Source organism: Solanum verrucosum, unplaced genomic scaffold (assembly GCF_900185275.1).
Source record: "Solanum verrucosum unplaced genomic scaffold, falcon-dt-bn FXZP01000072.1, whole genome shotgun sequence".
NCBI classification, from domain to species: Eukaryota; Viridiplantae; Streptophyta; class Magnoliopsida; order Solanales; family Solanaceae; genus Solanum; species Solanum verrucosum.
Window position 1 is genome coordinate 46221 of NW_026020208.1, and position 22693 is coordinate 68913.

The 22693-nt window shown below is 29.9% G+C and overlaps 1 protein-coding gene across 1 annotated transcript; it reads left to right on the top strand.

Moving 5' to 3' along the window:
• The first annotated feature begins 9578 nt into the window (after window positions 1-9578).
• Window positions 9579-12446, top strand: LOC125830161 (AAA-ATPase At3g50940-like). The gene is made up of 3 exons (XM_049509360.1): window positions 9579-9980; window positions 10446-11120; window positions 11964-12446. The coding sequence occupies exons 1-3, from the start codon at window positions 9636-9638 to the stop codon at window positions 12444-12446; spliced, it is 1503 nt and encodes a 500-aa protein (XP_049365317.1). The 5' UTR covers window positions 9579-9635.
• Window positions 12447-22693: the final 10247 nt, after the last annotated feature.

Below are 22693 nucleotides of genomic sequence, written 5' to 3' on the forward strand. Positions count from 1 at the left end.
CTTCCATTTATTGTTTCATTCTTTTTTTTATTATTATTTTGCTTTTGTTCTTTTCTCATGTATTACTTCTATCCTTTCGTCGCATTTTATACTCTACAAGATACAAGGCAGGTAACTTGTTAAGGATCTCCATAATTATATCGTTCTTGAATTCGATTTGTGTGGTCTATTAAAAGGTAAACACACTAAAAGTGGTTTAAAATACTTAAAATAAATTAATTCAAATATCGAGTTGGGGGGAAATTGTGAAAATCCAAGCACCAACAATTGAAATTAAAACTCACCTGATAAACATCCATCTGCTTTGTGTTATTATGCGGCTCCACAATGCACTTCCCTGCAATGGATTGGGCATTGAAAACCCTAATCTTTTGAGTTTCTTCTTGTCTATCGCTAATGGTAATAATTTGATTGAGAAGATTAGATTTCTGATTCTTTTTCATAATTGGAGTAACAACAGTGCTTTTCTATAAGCTTTTTTTTTTTATTTGCAGAAAATGGAACGAAAATACCTGTTAGGATTTATCCCTTTGTAGAGTGACAAATGAGTGAGCCCAGTCAAATATTTTTATTTTAAAAAAAAATAACTTTTTTTAATTGTTTTAATAGCCCAAACAACTATGAGTCGAATAAAAATGTGTTAAATAATATGAGATAAAATATTCAACTTGATTTATATATTTAAACCGATAAAAATGAGTTTTCCAATAAATAATATGGATAAATATGAATACTCATATTATAATAGGAATTAGGAATGACTGAATGAGTAATTTATATGGCTATCTATTCAAATTAACCCATTTTAAACGGGTTGGGTACCCTGTCCTATCAGAATTGGTTCCTTATCTCTCATTATTTTTTTCTTAAAAAAGACAAAAGATCATACTAACCAATTGATACGAAGTTTTGTTGATAATACATCCTTGTATATATGCTTAGACATTCATGTAGTTCTTTATTCTGACTTTTCCTATTAATAGTATACACTAATGGTGATCCTCTCTATCTTTCTGTAGTTTGATCGTAAACCCCTCATATTGTCTCTTATAATTTAATCCTTTTTATCTTATGCTAAAGTTCTTTAATCTTTTTCATCCTACGTTAAAGTTTTTTGATCTAGAGAATGAACTTAAATAAATTCTTAAGTTTATGTTAATGTCTTAAATAAATTTTAAATTTATGTTAATGTTCTTATCTTCGGCAGAGAAACAATAGTTATAAGCATATTCATTCATTCATGATAAGAAGGAAAATAGAATATATATATTCAACAGAGAAGTAATAGTAGCACATTCATTTATGATAAGAAAATAGAATTTGAGATTGAAAAGTAGCGCTACAATCAATTTCACCATGTGAATCACCCGAAGTTGTCATAGATCTGTCATTAATCATTGTTGTCCCGTTATTTTCTTTTTCATTGTATTGAAATCAATGCCTCAGAGATATCATGTGTTTGGAAACCATTCGAAATTCAAATACTTTTAATAAAATGATGATCTTTGGTTTATTATAAAATAATTATCTTTGATTTAATTGGAACTAATGGACTCACTTTTTAAATGTGATACTCAAATTGAGGTCCAAACACTTTTAATAAAAATAATAATTTTGATTTAATCGAAACGAACAGACTCAATTTTTAGATATGATACATAAAACGATATCGTATTTATGCATCTTGATGGTGTATGAGGTCGAGACCGTCACTAGACGTCTTAGTTACGACTAACTAATCAAATTGTTAATAACTAAGTATAAGTAACTAATCAAATTGTTAAACCTAAGAGTGACAGAGATGCTTCATAGTTTTCTCTGATCAATACAATTCCTTACTGCTCTTTTAATTTGTTTTCGCATATCAATAAAAAAAATTGTTTTCTTTTTATTAATAATTCAAAAGGATGACTTGCAACACCATTATCCAATTATCAGTGGCGACTCTTATTTTGTTAAATAAATAATTCATATTTAATACTATTATTTTAGTTGAAAAAGTCTATCATAAACAAGGGTGTAGCAATATTAATAGTTATTTAACGAAATACATATATATTTAGGTAGCTGAACAATTCTTTTTGGACACTAGCGTTACCCCTAGCCCTTACATTTTAATGATCAATCTTGTTAGTTGATAATGTGACAATTTGTGTTTCATAAAAATTAGTAGGCTTATATAGATTATTGTACGTCACACAATATTATAAGTGTTTAAATTTTAGTTAAATTTTTATTAATTTTATATTTTTTTAGAATATTATTTAAATTGAGTCAATTATTATATTGATTATTAAACTTATTTTAGAAATAGTAAAAATATTTTTAAAAACTGAATTAAGAGTTCATCAGATTGAGTATTCCAATTAGAGAGTCATTCTATTATTTGTATAATATTTACCTATTTATATTATTTTAAATTATAAAAATAGTCTAAATCACCAATATCGTAGTGATTCACTTTAAAAGATTTCAAAATTAAGATTATACATTTTCAAATATTAATTATTTGATTAATCATCAACTAGTATATGTGCTCGCGCGATGTGCGTCATATTAAAAAAAATAACTACGTTATATTTATGCTTAAATATGTATAGCATAGTATGATCCCATTAATGACAATAGATTTCATGTCGGTGAAATTTTTGCTTGTTTTTGGAGTTTTATTTAGTTGCTTCATGTGATGCTCTTCAACATTTTTCTTTGATTTAAAATTTTATTTATTTATTCTCTTTCATTCTATTGATTAAATTCTTTCATTATTTAAATTTGTTAATAATAATTTTAGCATTATTTAATACGCATAAAATAACAGTGTATATAATAGATGAAAATACGTGTAGAACTTTTTAAATGTAATATTCAATTATGATAAAATCCACTTAAGTCCAACAAAAGTTAATATAATACAAACTAATCTCACTTTACATATAATACAAACTAATCTAATAAAGTATATGTTTTACAATTTATAGTTAATTTTTATAATATTACTCATTAACTCTACTTTATCAAAAGAAGTACTGTGAATGGGTATCTATTTAATATCACAACTACAATTTTATTTAGAGAATCTAATGAAAATGTAAAACTTAACTCAAACCATTTTCTTCGTCAATAATTTTCTTTTTTATTGTGTATTTTGAATATGATTGATACTCCCCTGTTCTAAGAAGTCCACCTATAGGTTATTAGATTTTACTGCAAGTTATTAATTACAAACAATATCAAAACAACACATGAGTTAGAATCACTCTACTCTTTTAATTTGAACAAAAGTATGATTCAAGTCATGTAATATGAATTAGTTTGTTATTCTATTTTACCTTGAATTTTCTTAAATACAATGCATTTTATTTTTCTTATAATCTATATATATTTGAGTTGAGAGAAATATAATAAATGAAGAAGATCAATTCAAAAAATAAATTATAGTTAACAATAATGAATAAAAGAAGATCAGTTTGTTATTCTTATCCTTATCCTTTCTATTTTACCTTTTACTGTAACGACTCATTTGGTCATTTTGAGTGCTAGAGCTTTTTATTTCATAAAAGACTCTTTCAATAAATTTAAAATGGATATTTTAGACTATTCGTAACTATAGTTGATGGTATTGCTGGTTGGTTGGTGGAGACAAATTTGTATCCCTGCCCCATTATTTAATTAACTTCTTGTGAAGTACTAAAACAATGTGTGGTGATTATTGATTATTAAGTTTAATGAGTGAATTGCAGGAGAAATGTTTACATAATTGAATTGTCACTGTTAGGTGCTAACGGAGAAAGATAAAAAGCATTTAGAGATGATCGGTAGATAAGGTAGTATATAATTGAACTGCCAGTGCCAATAGAAAGGGATATGATGTGTAAAAAATGTTATTAATTAGTGGAAGAGAGATTATCATTAAATAATAGGTGACACTGAAATTGAGGATTACGAGCATATATGTATACATAAATTGATAAAGTTAAGTTGCAAATTACTTTTGCATTCACGTGATTCTTGATTGGAAAGTTCGGGATTAAAGTTATGCTAATTGAAGGAATTAAGACTTATCTTCAGGTTTGAACTTTAGGATGTTGATTATAGAATTAGGGGAGTTTTTGGGTCTAGGTTCGACATAGAATAATATGAGTGTTTATAGACTCGTTAACTTACAAATTATGCATATATAATTGATAGATTGGAAAGGTTCGGAAGCATTGAAGAAAGAAAAAGCATTGGAGAAGTTGCTTGCTTGACTTCGGTTCTCCGGTGGAGGTAGGTTATGATTTATTCTATTTGATAGATAGACTCTTAATAGTGATTGATATGCATTGAGTGATATTGTGAAGTTCTCTATGTACTTGATTGTGTGGTTGTGTGGCTTGATTGTGTGGTTTGTGATTGGTCTGAAATCTTGAGACCGTGAAATTTATAATCTGAAACCCTTTCTATCGAAGTGATGCCTTGAATAAAGAAGGTTTGATGAACTATTGTTAATGAAGTGAAATGGTGATAATAAATGATAAATTAACAATATTATTGGATCGGGTGCCACGTTTCGGCATGATATTATCGGATCGGGGTGTCACGTTCCGGCATGATATTATTGGATCGGGGCGTCACGTTCCGACACGGTATTATTGGATCGGGGTGTCATGTTCCGACACGGTATTATTGGATCGGGGTGTCATGTTCCGACACAGTAACATTAAAGAGGAAAACATATTGAATTAACTGAATGTACTCAATCTCAAAGAACCCATTTTCCAAACGAGCGTGGTGTGGAGGCATGAGTCCTCGTGAGTGTGCTTGATATTGTGATTGATTACGTGCTTGTTTCGTTTGTCACTTGTTCATGTTGTTTGTTGTTTATCATCTGCTAAGTGCTATAGTTGATTTTATACTATTACTTTATGCATATTAGTTACTATTTTGAGTCGGCCGATAATATCTACTCAGTACATATTGTCCTGTACTGAGCCCTACTTGTGTTTTTCTTTGTGGAGTGCAACGAGTGTACCAACGACTTCGACTTGCCCTCAGCTCTATCTAGTCTCCAGCATATCAGGTTCCAGGTTGAGCTATTGATTCAAGCTCGTGTTGGATTCTCTTGGTCATGGCATGATGTCCTTAGTTGTCAGACATAAACTATTTTATTCATTTATTTTGGTGTCTTTAATACTCTTAGACTTAGTATTTGAAGATTAGATGTCCTTGATGTGATGACTTTCAGGTTTTGGGAATGACATATAGTAGACTTTAATGGATTTGTGTTTCCTACACTAATAAGATTTAAGCTTCCACATTATGATTAGTATTTTGTAAGTTGAATGATAAATACAAGTTGGGGTTGAATTCATTGGTTCACCCACCTAGGAGGCTAAGTGTGAGTGCCATTCATTACTCGATTTGGGTCGTGTATTTACCTACATTTATTTTCTTCCTTTTTTTTTTCCGTTTATCTCCTTTTCTTTGTTTCTTTCTTTAATTCTCTTTTATTTATTTGTTAAATTGAAAAAAAAATGATTTTTAAATAAATATTAGTAAGGATAAATAAATGAATTGCAAACATATATAGGTCGACTTTCATTTATATTACATATATATAGAGAGATAGTACTATTATCTTCATTTATATGTAGATTAAATGTAATTAAATGTATTTATAACATCTGAAAAGATAAATTTGTGAAATAGTAATAGTTTATTTAGAATAGAATTCTATAATTATGAGTTTGTAGTTTTAATTAAGTTAATAATTTTTGAAGAGTGCATTTCCATCGCGAAAGATTCAATCCAGCCACAGGTTCCCCTACGGCTACCTTGTTACGACTTCACCCCAGTCGAAGACCCCACCGTGGTATGCGCCAATAAGACCACCAAAGGCCTTTGTGGCAAAAATATAATATCTTCAAATTGTAAATATGAAATATGCAATAAACAAAGAATCATAAATTATATGAAAATACATCCAACATAGTTTGATTTTGAAACAAAACATAAGATGAAAAAAATTAAAATATATTACATGCTTGACATAGTTATCGAATAGAGTTTTAAAAGTGTTTCTCCTTCAACTACATATATTCATCACATAAATGGCTTGATCCTAACTTCATCAACTGATCATCTTCAACATCTAGAATTTCTAAAATAAAGTATAATTATTGATAATGTAGACCACATAAAACCAAAGAAAAAGAGAGGAAATATACAAAAAAAAATTACCTTTCGATGAGTGGTAAGGATTATTATTACTTTGAATTTTCTTTATTGAGATGCATTTTTTTCTCTGAAAAAACTAAAGAAAAGACCGTCGGATTCAAATTTACTGAATTAATACGGTTGAATTTTTTGGGGTAGGAAGTTAAGTAAGTGGGTGAGGAATTTTAGGGATAACTATTTGTAGTTGAAGTTTTTTTTTTTTTTTTTTAAAATAAAATATTTAAAGTTGTCTATATGTAGTTTAAGTTTTCTTGTTTAGTGGATGATTATGGAGAAGTTATATTGAGGAGTTATAAAATTGTTTTTTTGTATTTATCTGTAAAAATATATTTATTGTTTAGTATAAATTTTAAATACAAAATACTAATGTATTTAGACTCCTTATGTAAAAATATACTCATCATATATCTATATATCCCTGTGTATATATTCATTTAACATTTAAAATTTTGTATTTAAAATTATGCATTTGTAGATAGATGATGCAATAGTTAAATAATAATTTATTATTGATTATTTAAAATTATTTAGTTACCATTGAATCAAATGGGTCTAAATCTAAGTATTGATATGTGTCTATATTTATTTAATTAATAATTAGTGATTAGTGATTATTGATTATTTAAAATTTAATATTATTTAATAATAATTTTTTTTGCTTATTTAAAATGTTGTGTAACTACCGTAGAATTAAATAAATGGGTATAATTATAATTATTGACATGTGTCAATATTTATTTAAATAATTATTTATTATTGATTATTTTTTATAGGATTTTATTATTATTATTATATATTATTATTATTATTATTATTTTTTTTATATGATTTTTTGTTTTTGCAAATGAAAACAAAACCTATACTCTCTATATTTCAATGCTATCATGACAATATTAAATATATTGTCCTGGTATCACGAAGAACATACGAGATACTCGCAAAGGGATAAAGCAACCTTCAATGATATCATACCTGATGGTACAATTGAATGCTGAAGAGTGTCTTATCGAAGGATTGAAGTAGACATCACTGATATCATGAAATTAAATAGATATACTATAATAATATCATTGAATCAAACCTCAATTATACCATGATAATATATAGATATATTGTGATGGTATCATGAAGGACTGGGAAAAGTGTCACGGATGGACTAAACAGTCCTCCATCGTATCATATCATTTCAGTAACGTATTATGAAGGATTATCACCAGAAATTAAAAAGAATAATATAATTTTAAAAAAGTGAATTAAATTATATTATAAAAAAAATCAAATGAAATTAGAATTTTTATTTGGGAAGATTTGTACCTAAAATGTGGTCTAATGATCCATAAAAATAAATTGATAATAGTGAGATTTCAACTTCAATCTTAACATAGATTATAAAATAGGGACAATTACACAATAGGCCATCGACCAACTAGATCTAATATATGTATTTTTAAACTGCATGAGTAACCCAATTATATGGGAGGTAAACGATATGTGAAGGGTATGTTATGTGTGAACCAATACATGAATATATATATATATATGTCATAAGCGTATGTCAAGTGTTTATAGTCATTTTTATTGAAAAAATACTCACTATTATGATTTATAGATACATAAATATACGTATCTTGTATATCTGCTATAAAAATACATAATATCGCTATATTTTAATTATAATTATTAAAAGTACCACTATAAAAAATTATAAGGAAGTCAATACCACTACATCGGATAATTTTCTAAGAAAAAGAAAAAAACATTATGGAAGATTTTGCTCTAGAAATATAAACTAGTACTAGGACTTATTATGTAGCTATGGGAGATCTTAACAAGACTCTTGGGATATGTATCTAAGTCACACATTTTTATAATTATCATTCTTTATAATAACATTCTATTATAGTATTCATATTTTTTATGAAATTATTTTTTCATGTTCAATCAAACTGTATCACATAAATTAAAACGGAAGAGTTTAAAACAATGGCTCGCCGGACATGACTTATGAACAAGGCAAGTTTGTCAATATGGTAAAACTTGAATAGACATAGACAAAAAAAAAATTCTTCGTTCTATTAACACCCCTATATACACTTCAAAAGACAAAAGGCCTCAATCAATTTAGAGTCAATCCCCAAGCTTCTTCCTTGTAATTTTCAATAACCTCTTATCATGTAGATTTTGCATTTTCCTCATATTATCTTTTATGAATTGACAAATAGAAACATGTCATGTCGATGATCGTAAAGTCAAAAAATTTGTGAAGGGCATTTAAGATTTACTATAATATGTGTTTGTACCCGGGGCGGCTCAACATAATTCGGGATTTAAAGTGAAATTTCAATTCAAAGCCTAAAATATAAATAAACTTCGTATATATATTTATTCAAATTTTATTTCTATAAGTAATAAGTTGACAAATATTAAATAAAGATAAGAGTTAGAACCATAGAATCTCAAGAAGTTGATGACTTGATATACCCCATTTTAATATACTTGACGTAATTAATGCTTGAAACTAAATTTAAAAGCAAATAAAAAAGAATTTGTAATGCACTTTGTTCAACACTTTTCACTATTAATTCTTATTTTTAACAAAAGTATAAATGATGTTCAAGTGGTAAAATAATATATATTTAAATTATTATACTTTTAATCATAAATAATCAATTTTTTCTATAAAATTTTTAACACGTAATTTATTCTTGATAAAAATTTGGTTTATAAAGCATTGAGCCGCCCCTGGTTTGTACATGCATAGAGTAATATTTGACCTACATGCATTGTATAAGTTTCTGACAAAAGGGGTTCAATTAACTATGGGGCATTTAAGATTTACTGTAATATGTGTTTGTACATGCATAGAGTAATATTTGACCTACATGCACCGAATAAGTTTCTGACAAAAGGTTTTCAATTGACTATTTTTGACTTAGCCACATATAGTTAAAACTGATCATAGACATCCTTCGTCGAAAACTATACGAAATATATGTCTTAAATTATTTTTCATATGTATATTAAATTTTAAATATTTTTGACAAAATTTTTGACTTGACCACTGATTATCGTTAGCTACAGCTCAGCCCCACAAATACTGTAGTTGAAATATAGGCAAAGGCGTAACCTGCAAGGAAATGCAAGTGGGCACATGTAGGGAAGTTTCAAAGTCTACGTAGTCGATACCAACTACTACTACTATATTGTTAGTGTTGGTGCAATTTTTTCTATTTCCTATTGGCCAATTTCTCACTCCATTTTTGTTCTTTACTTGACATAATTTTCCTATAAATTTGGCATTATTTTCCTCCTGTTTCCCCTCACCAATATATTGGTTACTATTTTATCACACATTTGGCACGTAACACTAACACTAATAGCAAAATCTTGAGCACACACTAGCCAGCCAAAAAAAGAACATGTCCTCTTCATCAGCAGAGTCGAAAATGGCCCTGGCCAAAACGGTTTTATCGACAATAGGCTCTGTTGCTGCAACAGCCATGTTGGTTCGCACGATAGTTCACAACTACATCCCCCCGGAGCTCCATGAGTATCTCTTCTTTGGACTCAAAAACATGTTCATCAAGTTCTCGAATCAGCTAACAATGGTGATTGATGAATTTGATGGCCTCGTTAACAATGAAATTTATGAAGCTGTTGCCATCTATTTGGGCAACAAGTTGCCCCCTAACATCCGGCGACTTAAAATCAGTAAACCTGCAAAGGAAAACAACTTCAACATCACCATGGAACGTAACGAGGAGGTAATTAATGTCTTGCACATATATATAATAATTTTTTATTTATTTATGTTATAGTATTTATTATCTTAATAGCTTTGATCTAAACTAGAAGCTATATATGACCTATGTTGCTTGCTTGGACTCTTTAAAAATATGTGTCGGATACTTTACGTATTTTTGGAAGATCTGACACGAGTGCCACAACATTTTTTGAGGGTATGTGTAGGTATGCTTATATAATTTCTAATTTAATGATAGACACAGTAAATTAGAAAGGGAGAAGTATGTATAATTATGAGTAGGATTATGCCTTCCAAATCAGACATATGACTTTTTGTCCTAATAATCCACCCTCCGTAAAGTGAAAATATGTATGTCTTAAAGATCTTTCATATTCATGAGTTCAGGTAAGCTTCTGCATTTAATTTAACAACTTGATAATTTTAGATAATAGATCTTTTCAAGCTTAAGGTTTTATTCCAACAGGTGACAGATGTTTATAATGGACAGACATTCAAGTGGATTTGGCTCTGCAGACAAACACAAGCTGAACACTTCTATAATCACAGAGACATGAATTCCACTCTAAAATCTGAAATCAGGTCCTTTGAGCTGACATTTCACAAGAAAAACAAGGACCTTGTCATTAATTCTTACTTGCCATACATCATGAAAGAAGCAAAACTGCAAAAACATGAAAACAAGACGATCAAGATTCACACTGTGGATTATGAAAACATGTACAATTTACACAACATGTGGAAGCCTGTGAATCTCGATCATCCTGCCACTTTTGGGACAATCGCGATGGAACAGGACCAAAAAGACATGATCTTGAAGGATTTGGAGAGATTTGTGAAGAGGAAAGATTATTATAGGAAAGTTGGAAAGGCATGGAAAAGAGGGTATTTGTTGTTTGGTCCTCCGGGGACTGGGAAATCTAGTTTGATTGCTGCAATGGCAAATTATTTGAACTTCGATATATATGATTTGGAGTTGACTGTGCTGATGAGGAATTCAGATTTAAAGAAGTTGTTGGTTGCAACAGCCAATAAGTCCATTTTGGTGGTAGAGGACATTGATTGTACCATTGACTTGCAAGATAATTTGGCTAATCGAGCTGCGTTTGCTCATTCAAATGGTTATCAGCAAGAATGCAAGGTAAATTAGTCTTTTATTTTCCATTTCCTATCTTTACTATTCCTACTAGGTATGAACTCAGATTAATCGGACGGTGTGTTTCAAATACCAAATGATGAAATAGAAAAAGTCTGTATACACAATAGTACGCAGTGCCGGCTCTACAGCTTTGAAAAAAAAGGCAACTGCCTTAGGCCCCAAAAAATTTGAGGGGCCTCATTTTTTAAAAATACAATAGATTATACATATTTTTTTTAAAAAATATCGCGTATAATTTGTAGAAAATATAAGTTTTTCATCAAAGAGCAAGGAAATAATAGAAGTTTGATAAATTATAAATACTATGTCTCAAGAAAGATTAAATAATTGGCTATAATAAACTTCATAAAAAATATATATTCGAATTTAAGGCCTCCATTCGAATTTTGCTTTAGGCCACTGATTTATTAGAGCCGCCCCTGATAGTACGTTAGGGCAATGCATTTTAGTTTACGGGGTAGCAAGAAATTTGTAGTCAGAGCATGGCCAAGGGAAAGAAAACAGGTTTTGATCCTGCTATTACAGTTTTTAGGATAACAAATCAATTACCATAAATTGGATAGGATATGTTGGCCTCTTTTCTGTGCAGTATTTCGACATGACAAGAACGTGAAGGGGTTAAGAACAATTATTATAGTGTGCCCTAGCCTATAGATTAGTCGACATATTGTTACAAATTCTACTTGCATGGAACGACAATAATTTCAAGCTCCATTAATTTGTGGCTTTCTTGAATAAATTAAGAGTCAATTATTGGGAAAATTTGTATTTGGTATTAGTGTATTCTGTAATACTCTATCTTACTAATATAACTTTTTATTGCAGGTGACCTTGTCAGGTTTACTGAATTTTATTGATGGATTATGGTCAAGTTGTGGAGATGAAAGAATCATAATTTTCACAACAAATCACATAGAAAAACTCGACCCTGCATTGTTGCGACCTGGCAGAATGGACGTGCACATTCACATGGCATATTGCACACCGTGTGGCTTCAAACTTCTTGCTGCCAATTACTTGGGGATTAAAGATCATAAATTGTTTAAAGAAATTGAGCACTTGATTGACACATTCAATGTGACACCAGCAGAAGTGGCAGAACAACTGTTGAAGGAAGATGAAGCTGAAGATTCCCTAAAAGGGTTGATTAATTTTATTCACAAAAAGATAAAAGAGAAGGAAGAGGCTGAGGCTAAGCCTAAGAAAGTGGAAATACCACAAGTGGAAGTAGGGATGACAATGGGGCAGGGCGGGGCGGATGAGTACATTCCAACCTGCCTCCTTGGGACTTGTGGAAAACCCACATGAACCTGCAAAGACTTTACCCCGTCCCGTCCTGCCCTGCATAGCATAATTTTTTGTTTTTGCCCCGCCCCACATAAACCCACCCAAATAATTTATAATTTTTTTAATTAAAAGAAATGTACAAGTTATCAATATTTACTATTAGTGTTGAAATAATAATATATATATCTTCATTTGAAAGCCAATTTGTAGAATATATATATATAGTTTATTAGCTGTTGTGACAATGTGGGAAGAGTCATCAGCAGTGCCCAGAAAAATATGGCATACCATGAGTTTTATTTTATTCAACGTGTGAATGCATTGTAAATTTTTGCTTATAATAGAATTTGGGGCAGGGCAAATTCTGCAAATAATAAACACATACCATCTCCAGTAATTAGATTGTGTTGGGTTTATTCTCATTCAAAATCTTATCTTAAAAAATATTTAAACGATCCTTGTAAACATATTTCTGTTATCTTACTATAGCATTAACAATTTATGTGGCATGGATTACAGTTGAGTGGTTTAGAAAACAATCATTGGATGCATATATCCCCAACCCACGTACTCGCCCTGCCCCACATGTTTTTCTTCAAAGATATTTTGTACCCGCCCCGTCCCTGCATAAGCTCTAACCCCCTCCGCCCCACAAACACTATAACCTGCCCCTCTCTGCAACCGTCCCGCCCCGTTGTCATCCCTAAGTGGAAGATGAAGAAGAGGTAAAGGGTTGATTGAATTTTCTTCATAAGAAGAAAGAAAGTGATGAGAATGGGATAAAAGAAAAGGAGGAAGAAAATGGTTTACCAATTGGGGGAGTTAAAACCACAGAAAAAAGAGAGCCAATTATAGAATATGCCACCTTTCTTTCCATTTAATTTGGTCTATATAAACTAAATTATAAAGGAGCATATCTAGTAAATTGTACAAGTATTTAATTTTTGTTCCCATTTTTAAAAACTTCGAAAAATTCAAACCAATCCGGCCATGTACACCCCTACATATACATGTTCTTCTCGTTTCTCCCATCCTGAAAATTCATATGGACAAACAGAGGACAACTTGGATCTCAACAGCCTTGCTAAGAAGAAACACGACATTTTTTTCTATGATCGAAAATACTATAAACACAATAATTAACGATTTAAAATATTTAAAAATCATATAAAAATATAATTTACTCTCCAAATTCCATCTTTGCCACATAAATTGAGACAAAGGGATTAACACATATTATTTGAAAATAATGTACAAAATATTATAAATCATAATATTAGCAACTTCAAAAAATATATAAATTTTTTGATAGACTCTCTAAGCATAAATTGGGGTCCGAATGAGTACTCTCTCTTTCCCCTGGTTCAATTTTGACTTTTTACTTGCCTTTTTTTTGACAATCAAGAAAAGACGATATTTTTTTACCTATTATATCCTCAATTTATTTTAGAGAATTAATATTTTTTTTGAAAAAAAGTAGAATCTCTTTAATGAGTAAATTAATTTTGGAATATAATCAATTAATGGGGGTACAATGATGAGCTCACTATGTCAATTATTATTTTCTTAATAGGTGTGTTAAGTAAAAAATAGACAAGTAAATATGAACAAAAAGAGTAACATATATTGGGTCAGGCACAGACTCTCCTATCTAGTAAAAACTAATTATTTGGTACAAAATATATTGGATAATGGACACAATACTTGTACAAAACTCAGGTCTCATGAGCCCAAAATTGTAAAGTTGAAAAATACAAAGAAAAACTGTCTAATTAGACAAACATCTTTACCATTTTTACCATTACAATACGCCTATTGTACTAAATCATTCTAGTTCGACTTTGATGTATATTTTTAAAAGCCTTATCACTAATTCTGATGTATACTTTTACAATAGGAAAAAATTGCACAAGACTAACAATAGTAGTAGTTGGTATTAACTATATGTAGACTTTGAAACTTTCGTATATATGCCCACAAGAAATTAAAAGTCTTTCGCCAATACTTAATAGTCAGTTGAGCATCTTCTGTCAAAATATTATATTGTATATATAGGTTAAATATTATTTTTGTGTACTCTTGTAAATTTCGAACATTCTTAACGAAATCATTTACTTTACTACTATCATCATGATTCTTGACATGTTTCTATTTGCCAATTCATAAAAGGTAATATAGGGAAAGATAGTCAACATGAACTAAGTCTATAGGTTATTGGAAAATAAGTCGAAGAAGCTTTGGAATTGCAACAAAATATTATATAGTATTTATTTTTCTCCTGCTTGACTCTTAAATTGAATATAGGGTCTCTCTGAAGTGTAAATTGGGGTGTTAATTAAGTTGATGGACAACCTATTCAATTTTAACGCGCTAGAAAGAAGAAAAATAATCAACAGTCTTGTATCTTGACCCGTTTAAAGTTTGTTAGGTCTTTATAAATAACAACAATGATATATTCACTATAATTTCATAAAGTGAGATTCGAGTCTTTATAAATATGTTAAATATTTTGTTTTCTATTTGTTTCTTACATTTTTAACGTAATTTCTATATTTTTAGTGCTATAATTATTTTATTTTATTAAAGTTTTGGTTTTAAAAAATAGTATTCATGAGGCTTATACCCCAAGTCTCAAGGCTTACTCTTCGCATTGTACTAATTAAGAAAAAATCCCTACCCTTGACTTTTAATACACTAGCCATTATAAGTTCAAATAAAATCAGTTTGCACCGATATTTAACTTTTATCTCGGATAAAAATGTTCACAAGCCTTATCAGATTGACGAACTTATCTTGTTTATTTCATTCTATTTATTCTTTAAATTGTTCACATATTTTACCGAATTTGAAAACTTACCTTTTACACAAGTCATTAAGGGTGGGACATGATTTGAAAAAATAAATAAATATATATTGAAAAAGAGAATTACAAGGTAAGCAATCAAATTCTCACTTAAAAGATGAAATTAAAGTTCAGGTAGTCAACTAACTGAACTACTAAAATTTTCTTACCGAATTGGCAAGGCTAGTTTGTGTTATTCAATTCTTCAAAAGTTATGCTAAATTGATAAAATTTGATACCATTTACATTTTAATTTTCTAGTTAATTATTCATAGGTTTTACCGAATTGATAAACTGGCCTATGTTTAAGAAATTGATTTTCTTAATGATAATTTTTTGTGATATTCTTAAAGACAATAATGATTTTATTCCAAGCTTTTATCTTTGTGCGAACTTTATCATTTATACGTTGTCAAATGGATAGATCGTGCTGAATTTTAACGCATTAAAATTTTGAGCTTTGAAGCTCTTCAATGGTAGATCTCAATGGACTTCAACTCAAATCTTGCTCTGAATATATAAAATTTTAGATATAAGTTATTCTCAATACCTTGATTCTTTTGAAATATTATTGACTCGAAAAAATTTACGTTTACAACAGGTCAAACATTAGAATTACTTTACTACTTATTATAATAAGAGGCCACAACCAAACAAGTCTTGCTTGACTAGTGTGCTTGAGTTATGTGCTTGCAGCCAAGGGTGATTTGTTGCTCCAAATTTGTGGGGGGCACTTCAGCTAGAAGCAGGCAACTGTTCATCGATGAGGGTTTTTTTGGAAAATTAATATTTTTTCAGCTTCAATTTATTTATTTACTTTACTTTTTGATTTGTTAGATATAAAAATTATATTTAAAAGATATTATAAATCACAATAATTAGTCGCTTGTAATATTCGATTAGATGTTTAAAAATTACACAAAGAAGTAATAAAGGCCAAACTTTCACAAAAAGGAGACATTACAAAAGGAGAATATCATCCCAAACTTCCCTAACCATAATAACTATGCTTCAATCTTGATGGTAAAATAGAAATAATGAATACTTTTGGACGAACAAATTATTATGTGGCATTTGTAGGTCATGTATCGTTTTCTTCGGACGGGTTTTACACTTTAACAATCAATTATTCCCTCTTTCAACCGAACAATCATTAAGTAGGAAAAACAAACAACAAATAGTTAAAGATGTGAAATCCGCGATAATTCAGATGTGTTTTTGGTATTTTGCTTCATTCAAAATGTGAGGCAAGTAAGTGTCAAAGACATATTGATAGTCTTTCTTTCGATAAATGAGGTTAAAGGACTTCATCTCAGATCTATGAATGGAATTGAGGTTGTCAGGATGATGAAGGCATTTAAAATCTAGCCAAATCCACTTGAACTTATGGCCATTAAAAACATCTTTTACTTTCTCATTATGTTCCAATGTGACTTTGAACGAATTCTTCTGATCCTTCTCCGTCTTACTTGCTTTGACTTTACATTTTTGGGGAGACAGATTGTTGCACAAATAGATCTCAACAGCTTCATAAACTTCATTTCTGACCTTCTCATTATCTTTCAATGTGTATTCATCAATCACCAATGTAACCTTATTTGACAAGAATTTCTTGAGTTTAGAGAAAAGAGCTCGATTGTTATTGATTGATATAACGAGGCTCAAAATCCCCCCGATTATTGTAATGGTGGTGGCTATTGAGTTTAAAAACGTCATGGTTTTTATGCTTAAGCTATAGAGTTTATGCTTGAGCTTTATATAATTATCTTTTCTAGGAAATTTGGAAACATCTAGGAAATTGCTCAATAATTGGATTTATTTATACAAGTCGTAAATCAACAATTTTGTTCACACTACTTCTAAGGTCACTCTATTAAAATTGATAATACTCCCTCTGTCCTAATTACATGTCAACTTTTCATTTTATAGTTGTTCCTAATTACTTGTTCATTTTGACAAATCAAGAAAGGATAATTTTTTGTTATCTATTATACCCTCAATTAATTATTTTGAAAAAGGTAGAACTTTTTGAAAATTTTAAATTGTTCTACTTCATAATTAATTGGGGTATGCTAATCCAAAATTGACAAGTAATTAGGGACAGAGAGAATATCTCAAAACCTCACTCAACATTGTATTTGTTCTCTAAGAAATCACTCAACTTTGATTTTTAACTCAAAAATTACTTAACGATAAAACATTTCTTGGGGAACAAGTCGGTAGTTCTATTTAATAGTGTGACGTTTGAAGTGATAGAGGCACAATTTGAAGGGATAAGAAATATGTGGACGTCTCATGTTCAAAGTGTCAATTTAATTGAATTGAATTTTTTTACTAATTAGTTAATTCTTTTATTGGTTCAAAAAGATATCTTTTACTTATTCAAATTTTTAATGTTAGGTCATTCCAAAATATTTAAGTAGTGCGGGTTACCTTTCCTATGTGGTTTGCGAGCTATTGCATAGAAGCGGGGATTTTATCCTGTGCGCACCCAAAGGGTAGCGGCTGCGGGTTTCCCTTTTCATAAAAAAAAAATAATACATTATATTTGAAGATAATAGTAATAATTTTTTTTTGTGTTATCAAACTTTTTAGTAACAAAGAAAATGGAGAACACAAAATTTGGCTAATTATATCCATTACTCTTTGTTACTAAAAAGTTTGACAATATAAAGAATGTATTTTTTCATTTCAAATATAATTAAACTTAGATATTTTAAAACTAATATTAAGAATTTGAATAAATAAAAATTATTTTTTTGAACAAATAAATGAATTTGTCATTTTAAGATATCTCACTTTATACCGCATATCAAATAATCTTTTATATAGTTTGATAATCATAATAATAGTGATGAATATGGATTAAATTTAAACAATCACACTATTTGAAATATGTGTATCAGTGTATGTACTCTTTACTTAATTTTTTTTTTTATATTAACTAGTCAATATTTATTACTTTCAAGAATAATATTACTTACGGATAATATTTAGTACAATTCCTCTTTTATCCTTGTTGGTCCCACTTAATCTTAAAGATGATACTCTAATATATTTATGAGAAGAGAGAAAAGTGAGTCTACTTTTTAATATGATTATTTTTTGAAGGGGTAATTTGATAAATATTTCAAAGTCTTTATTTATTTCTTAAACCCGTGCCCGGTCAAATATTGTCATATAAAATGGGATGGAGAGAGTATTTAATGTTGGATGTTTACGTTAAATTTTGAATTATTAATATCATATAAATGAGGAAAAGAAAAGTCTCTGTGGACTAAATCAAATGTCACTATATATTTTATTGACCAAATGAGTGACTTTTGAAGTGATAGAGGCACAGTTTGAATAATTAATATCATATAAATGAGGAAAAGAAAAGTCTCTGTGGACTAAATCAAATGTCACTACATATTTTATTGACCAAATGAGTGACTTTTGAAGTGATAGAGGCACAGTTTGAAGAGATAAGAAATATGTGGACGTCTCATGTTCAAAGCGTAAATTTAATTGAATTATTTTACTAATTAGTTAATTCTTTTATTTGTTCAAAAGGATCTTCTTTTACTTATTCAAATTTTTATTAGCTCATTCCAAAATATTTAAGTCTAACTATATTTGAAAATAATAGTAATAATTTTTATTTTGTTCTATGTTATCAAGCTTTTTAGTAACAAAGAAAATGGAGAACGCAAAATTTGGCTAATTATTATATATCTAACAAGTATTTGTGTTTTTTTCCTTTACTCTTTGTTACTAAAAAGTTTGACAATATAAAGAATTTATTTTTTCATTCCAAATATAGTTAAATTTAAATATTTTGGGATGAACTAATATTAAGAATTTGAATAAATAAAAATTATTTTTTGAACAAATAAAAGAATTTGTCATTTGAGATATCACTTTATCCAGCATACTATATCCAGCATATCAAATGATCTTTTATATAGTTTGATAATCATAATAGTGATGAATGGGGTGTACATGACCGGATTGGTTTGGGTTTTCCAAATATCAAACTAAATTATTTGTATAATTTTTTTAAAATTTATAAATCAAATCAAACTAATAAAACTCGAGTATTTTCCAACCTCAGGTTGGTTCGAATTTTTCAAATACCAAACCAAACCATTGTGTCAAATTTTTAAATCAAGCCAAACTAATAAACCTCAAATATTTTTCAGATTTTTGGATTTTTCCGGTAAGGTATGCATACAAACATAGAATTAACGTGTGCTCCTAATATTTCTTTAGTCGAACCAAAATACAACTATTTAAGGTGTTTCTTGAGAAAAATAAAACAAAATATGAGATGAGTGATAACACTAAAATATTCAATAAAAATAATAATGAAATCATCATAAAAATAAATATTGTAAAGTCGTAATGGAATGATCATAATTTAAAAGTACTAAATCATGCTAAAATAAGTCTAATAAGTATTGGCTACAAGATTAAGCATTAAAAATTAGAGTATGCATTTTAAATGTCCAAACCAATGTAAAACTAAAGAACAAATATTCAACATTATTGTCATTCTTAGTGTTGAATCAATTTATTTTGTTAGCTTAGTATAGATTTGATTACGAATTGAGCTTTATTAGAGTTACTTATATCTATCGACTATAACTTTTATTGGATTATTCAAAATTTTAAGTCTCAAGAAACTTGAAAAATATGTTAAAAGATAAAAATTATGAAAACGTATAAGTAATATTTAGAAATTACATCAAAGTAAACACTTTTATGTATAAAATAATTTTTAAACATTCTATATATAATATCGGGTTGGTTTGGTCTCGGGTTGACTTTTGTTAGTTAAAACCAAACCAACCCAAGTATAGTCGAATTTTTTTTCAATACCAAAGCAAGTCAAACCAAGCCATAAAACAGGTTTTTTTTTCCATTTTAACTCAATTTGAGATTTAATTCAAATTTCGATTTGATTTTGTACACCAAATATGTGTATCAGTGTATGTACTCTTTCCTTAATTTTTTTTTATATTAACCAGTCAATATTTATTACTTTCAAGAATAAAGTATTACTTAAAGAAAAATTGGGAATAATATATATAATTTTATCTTGATTGAAAAACCAACCTCCTGACGTTGGTTTTTTCTGATCTCTTTTGGAGGTTGGTTTTTACTGTGATAAAAAGGTCCACTATACTTTAATGTTATCGATATAGAGCAGTAGTCAAATCGATTTTATTGTATGGGGTGGAGTGTTGCCCAGTCAAGCATTCCTCTATCCAGAAGATGAAAGTTGCAGAAATGAGGATGTTAAGATGGATTTGTGGCTTACAAGGAAAGATATGGTCAGAAATGAAAACATTTGGGCCAAGGTGGAAGTGACCTCCGTGGCGAACAAGATGTGAGATAGTTTATATATGTCAAGAGGAGATACACAAACTCCCTAGTGATGATGTGTGAGAGATTGGCGTTGTAGAGCTTAGGAGAGGTAAGGGCAGGTTAATACGTACTAGGCGAGGTGACAAGCATTCAGCCAATTGAATTCGAGGACATGACCCCGATAGAAGGGTGTGGAGGGCAAGGATTCGGGTAGAAGACTAGAAGTAATTAGTTTTGCATTTGGTTTGTCCGGTTGGTAGAATTAGTAATGTCCTATTAGTTTACTATTTCCGTAATTTTTTTATATAATGCTATTTTTAAGATGACAAAAATGCCCAACGAATAGAGGTGGAGTACAATGGTTCCATTGTACAAGAACAAGGGTGATATGCAAAACTGTAACAATTACAGGGGTATCAAATTGTTGAGCCACACAATAAAGGTTTGGGAGAGTGGTAGAGATGAGGGTGAGGATAGGGGTGTCCATTTCTAGTAATCAATTTGGATGCATGCTAGGGTGTTCGACTACTGAAACTATCGACCTTGTGCGGAGACTAATGGAAAAGTATACGAAAAAGAAGAGGAATCTCCATTGACCTTAAAAAGGCTTATGACAAAGTCCCAAGGGATGTTCTCTAGAGGTGTTTCGAGGCTAAGGTGTCTTGATGGTATATATTAGGGCGATAAATGACATGAATGATGGAGCTAAGGCTCGGGTTAGAACGGTGAAAGGAAAATCTGAGAACTTCCTAGTTGAGATGGGACTACAATTGGGATCAATTCTTTAACCCTTTCCTATATGCTTCGGTGATTGATGAGTTGACATGGTCTATTCACGAGGAGGTTCCTTGATATGTTATTTGAAGACGACATATTGTTCGTTGATAAGACACGTGACAAAGTTAACGCTAGGTTGGAGATTTGGAGACATACTTTAGAGTCCAAAGGGTTCAAGTTGAGTAGGACTAAAATGGAGTGCAAATCCAATGTTGGGGACATGGAAGTGAATCTTGCCACACAGACTATTTCCAAGAGGGAGTTGTAAGTATCTTGGGTCTGTACTCTTGAATAGTGGGGACATCGAGGATGATGTCATACATCACATTGGGGCGGCATGGATGAAATGAAGGCTTGCCGCTAAAGTATTGTGTGATAAATTACAAAGTGGTGGTTAGATCTTCGTAGTCCACCCCTCTTGTTGTCAACCCCCTGTTTCCCCTTACCTTCTTGTAGATCGGGAAAAAAGATAATTCGAGAATCAATATATTGGTTACTATTTTATCACACGTTAGGCACATAACATTAAAGCAAAATTTTTGAAACATTAGTAGACTTATGAGTTTATGGAATTAAATCTAGACTAAATTTAGATAAATTCATAAATTCAAGAATATCATACCCAAATTAAGATCAAATAATTTAATTCCTAAGATATGGATTTAAAGAAAAGTTCAATTTCACGTGAGCTAGTCCATTGAGTTGGTCTTCAAATAATGATCCCGCTCGATTAGCCCAAGGCCCATTCAACGTGTCAAATGATATGACACACCAAGTCAAATAAAATAACAAATAAAATTATGTCACGTATTCAAATGACACGGCACTCCTAGTCATATTAAACACCAATCAAACGCATACAAATGTTCCAACTGACATGTCTTGGCCAATTAAATGTGACCTTATCAAATGAGCCAATCGAAATCAAGTAAGATCATCTACACTTAAATTGTCTACCTTCTACAACTATAAATAGGGGTGTTACATACCTCTCAAGGGGGACATTCAAGGAATTGGGGAGAAAGCATTTGCAAGATCATCCGAAGAATAAAAGAGAACTACATACTCTAGTGGCGATCTGCAAGTTCTTCATCTCTGGTGGTGAGCTGTAAGTTTCTATACCTTCATATGTGTGATCAAACCCTAGCTCCATATTTGTGCTAAAATTTCAATAACAAATGATTCATCAACTCAAGAACAAGCAAAGACCATTAGTTGATGGTCGTGATGATAAGAATTAGAGGATTACGCCTTTTTATATAAGATTTCAGAAGTATTGTAATCCCCACACATTATT

Bases quoted from the DNA above. Each gene is read 5' to 3' on its own strand.
- LOC125830161 (XM_049509360.1), top strand. From the start codon at position 9,636: ATGTCCTCTTCATCAGCAGAGTCGAAAATGGCCCTGGCCAAAACGGTT. The intron at 9,981-10,445 runs GTAATTAATGTC...TTATTCCAACAG, and splicing joins CCATGGAACGTAACGAGGAG to GTGACAGATGTTTATAATGG. The intron at 11,121-11,963 runs GTAAATTAGTCT...TTTTTATTGCAG, and splicing joins GTTATCAGCAAGAATGCAAG to GTGACCTTGTCAGGTTTACT.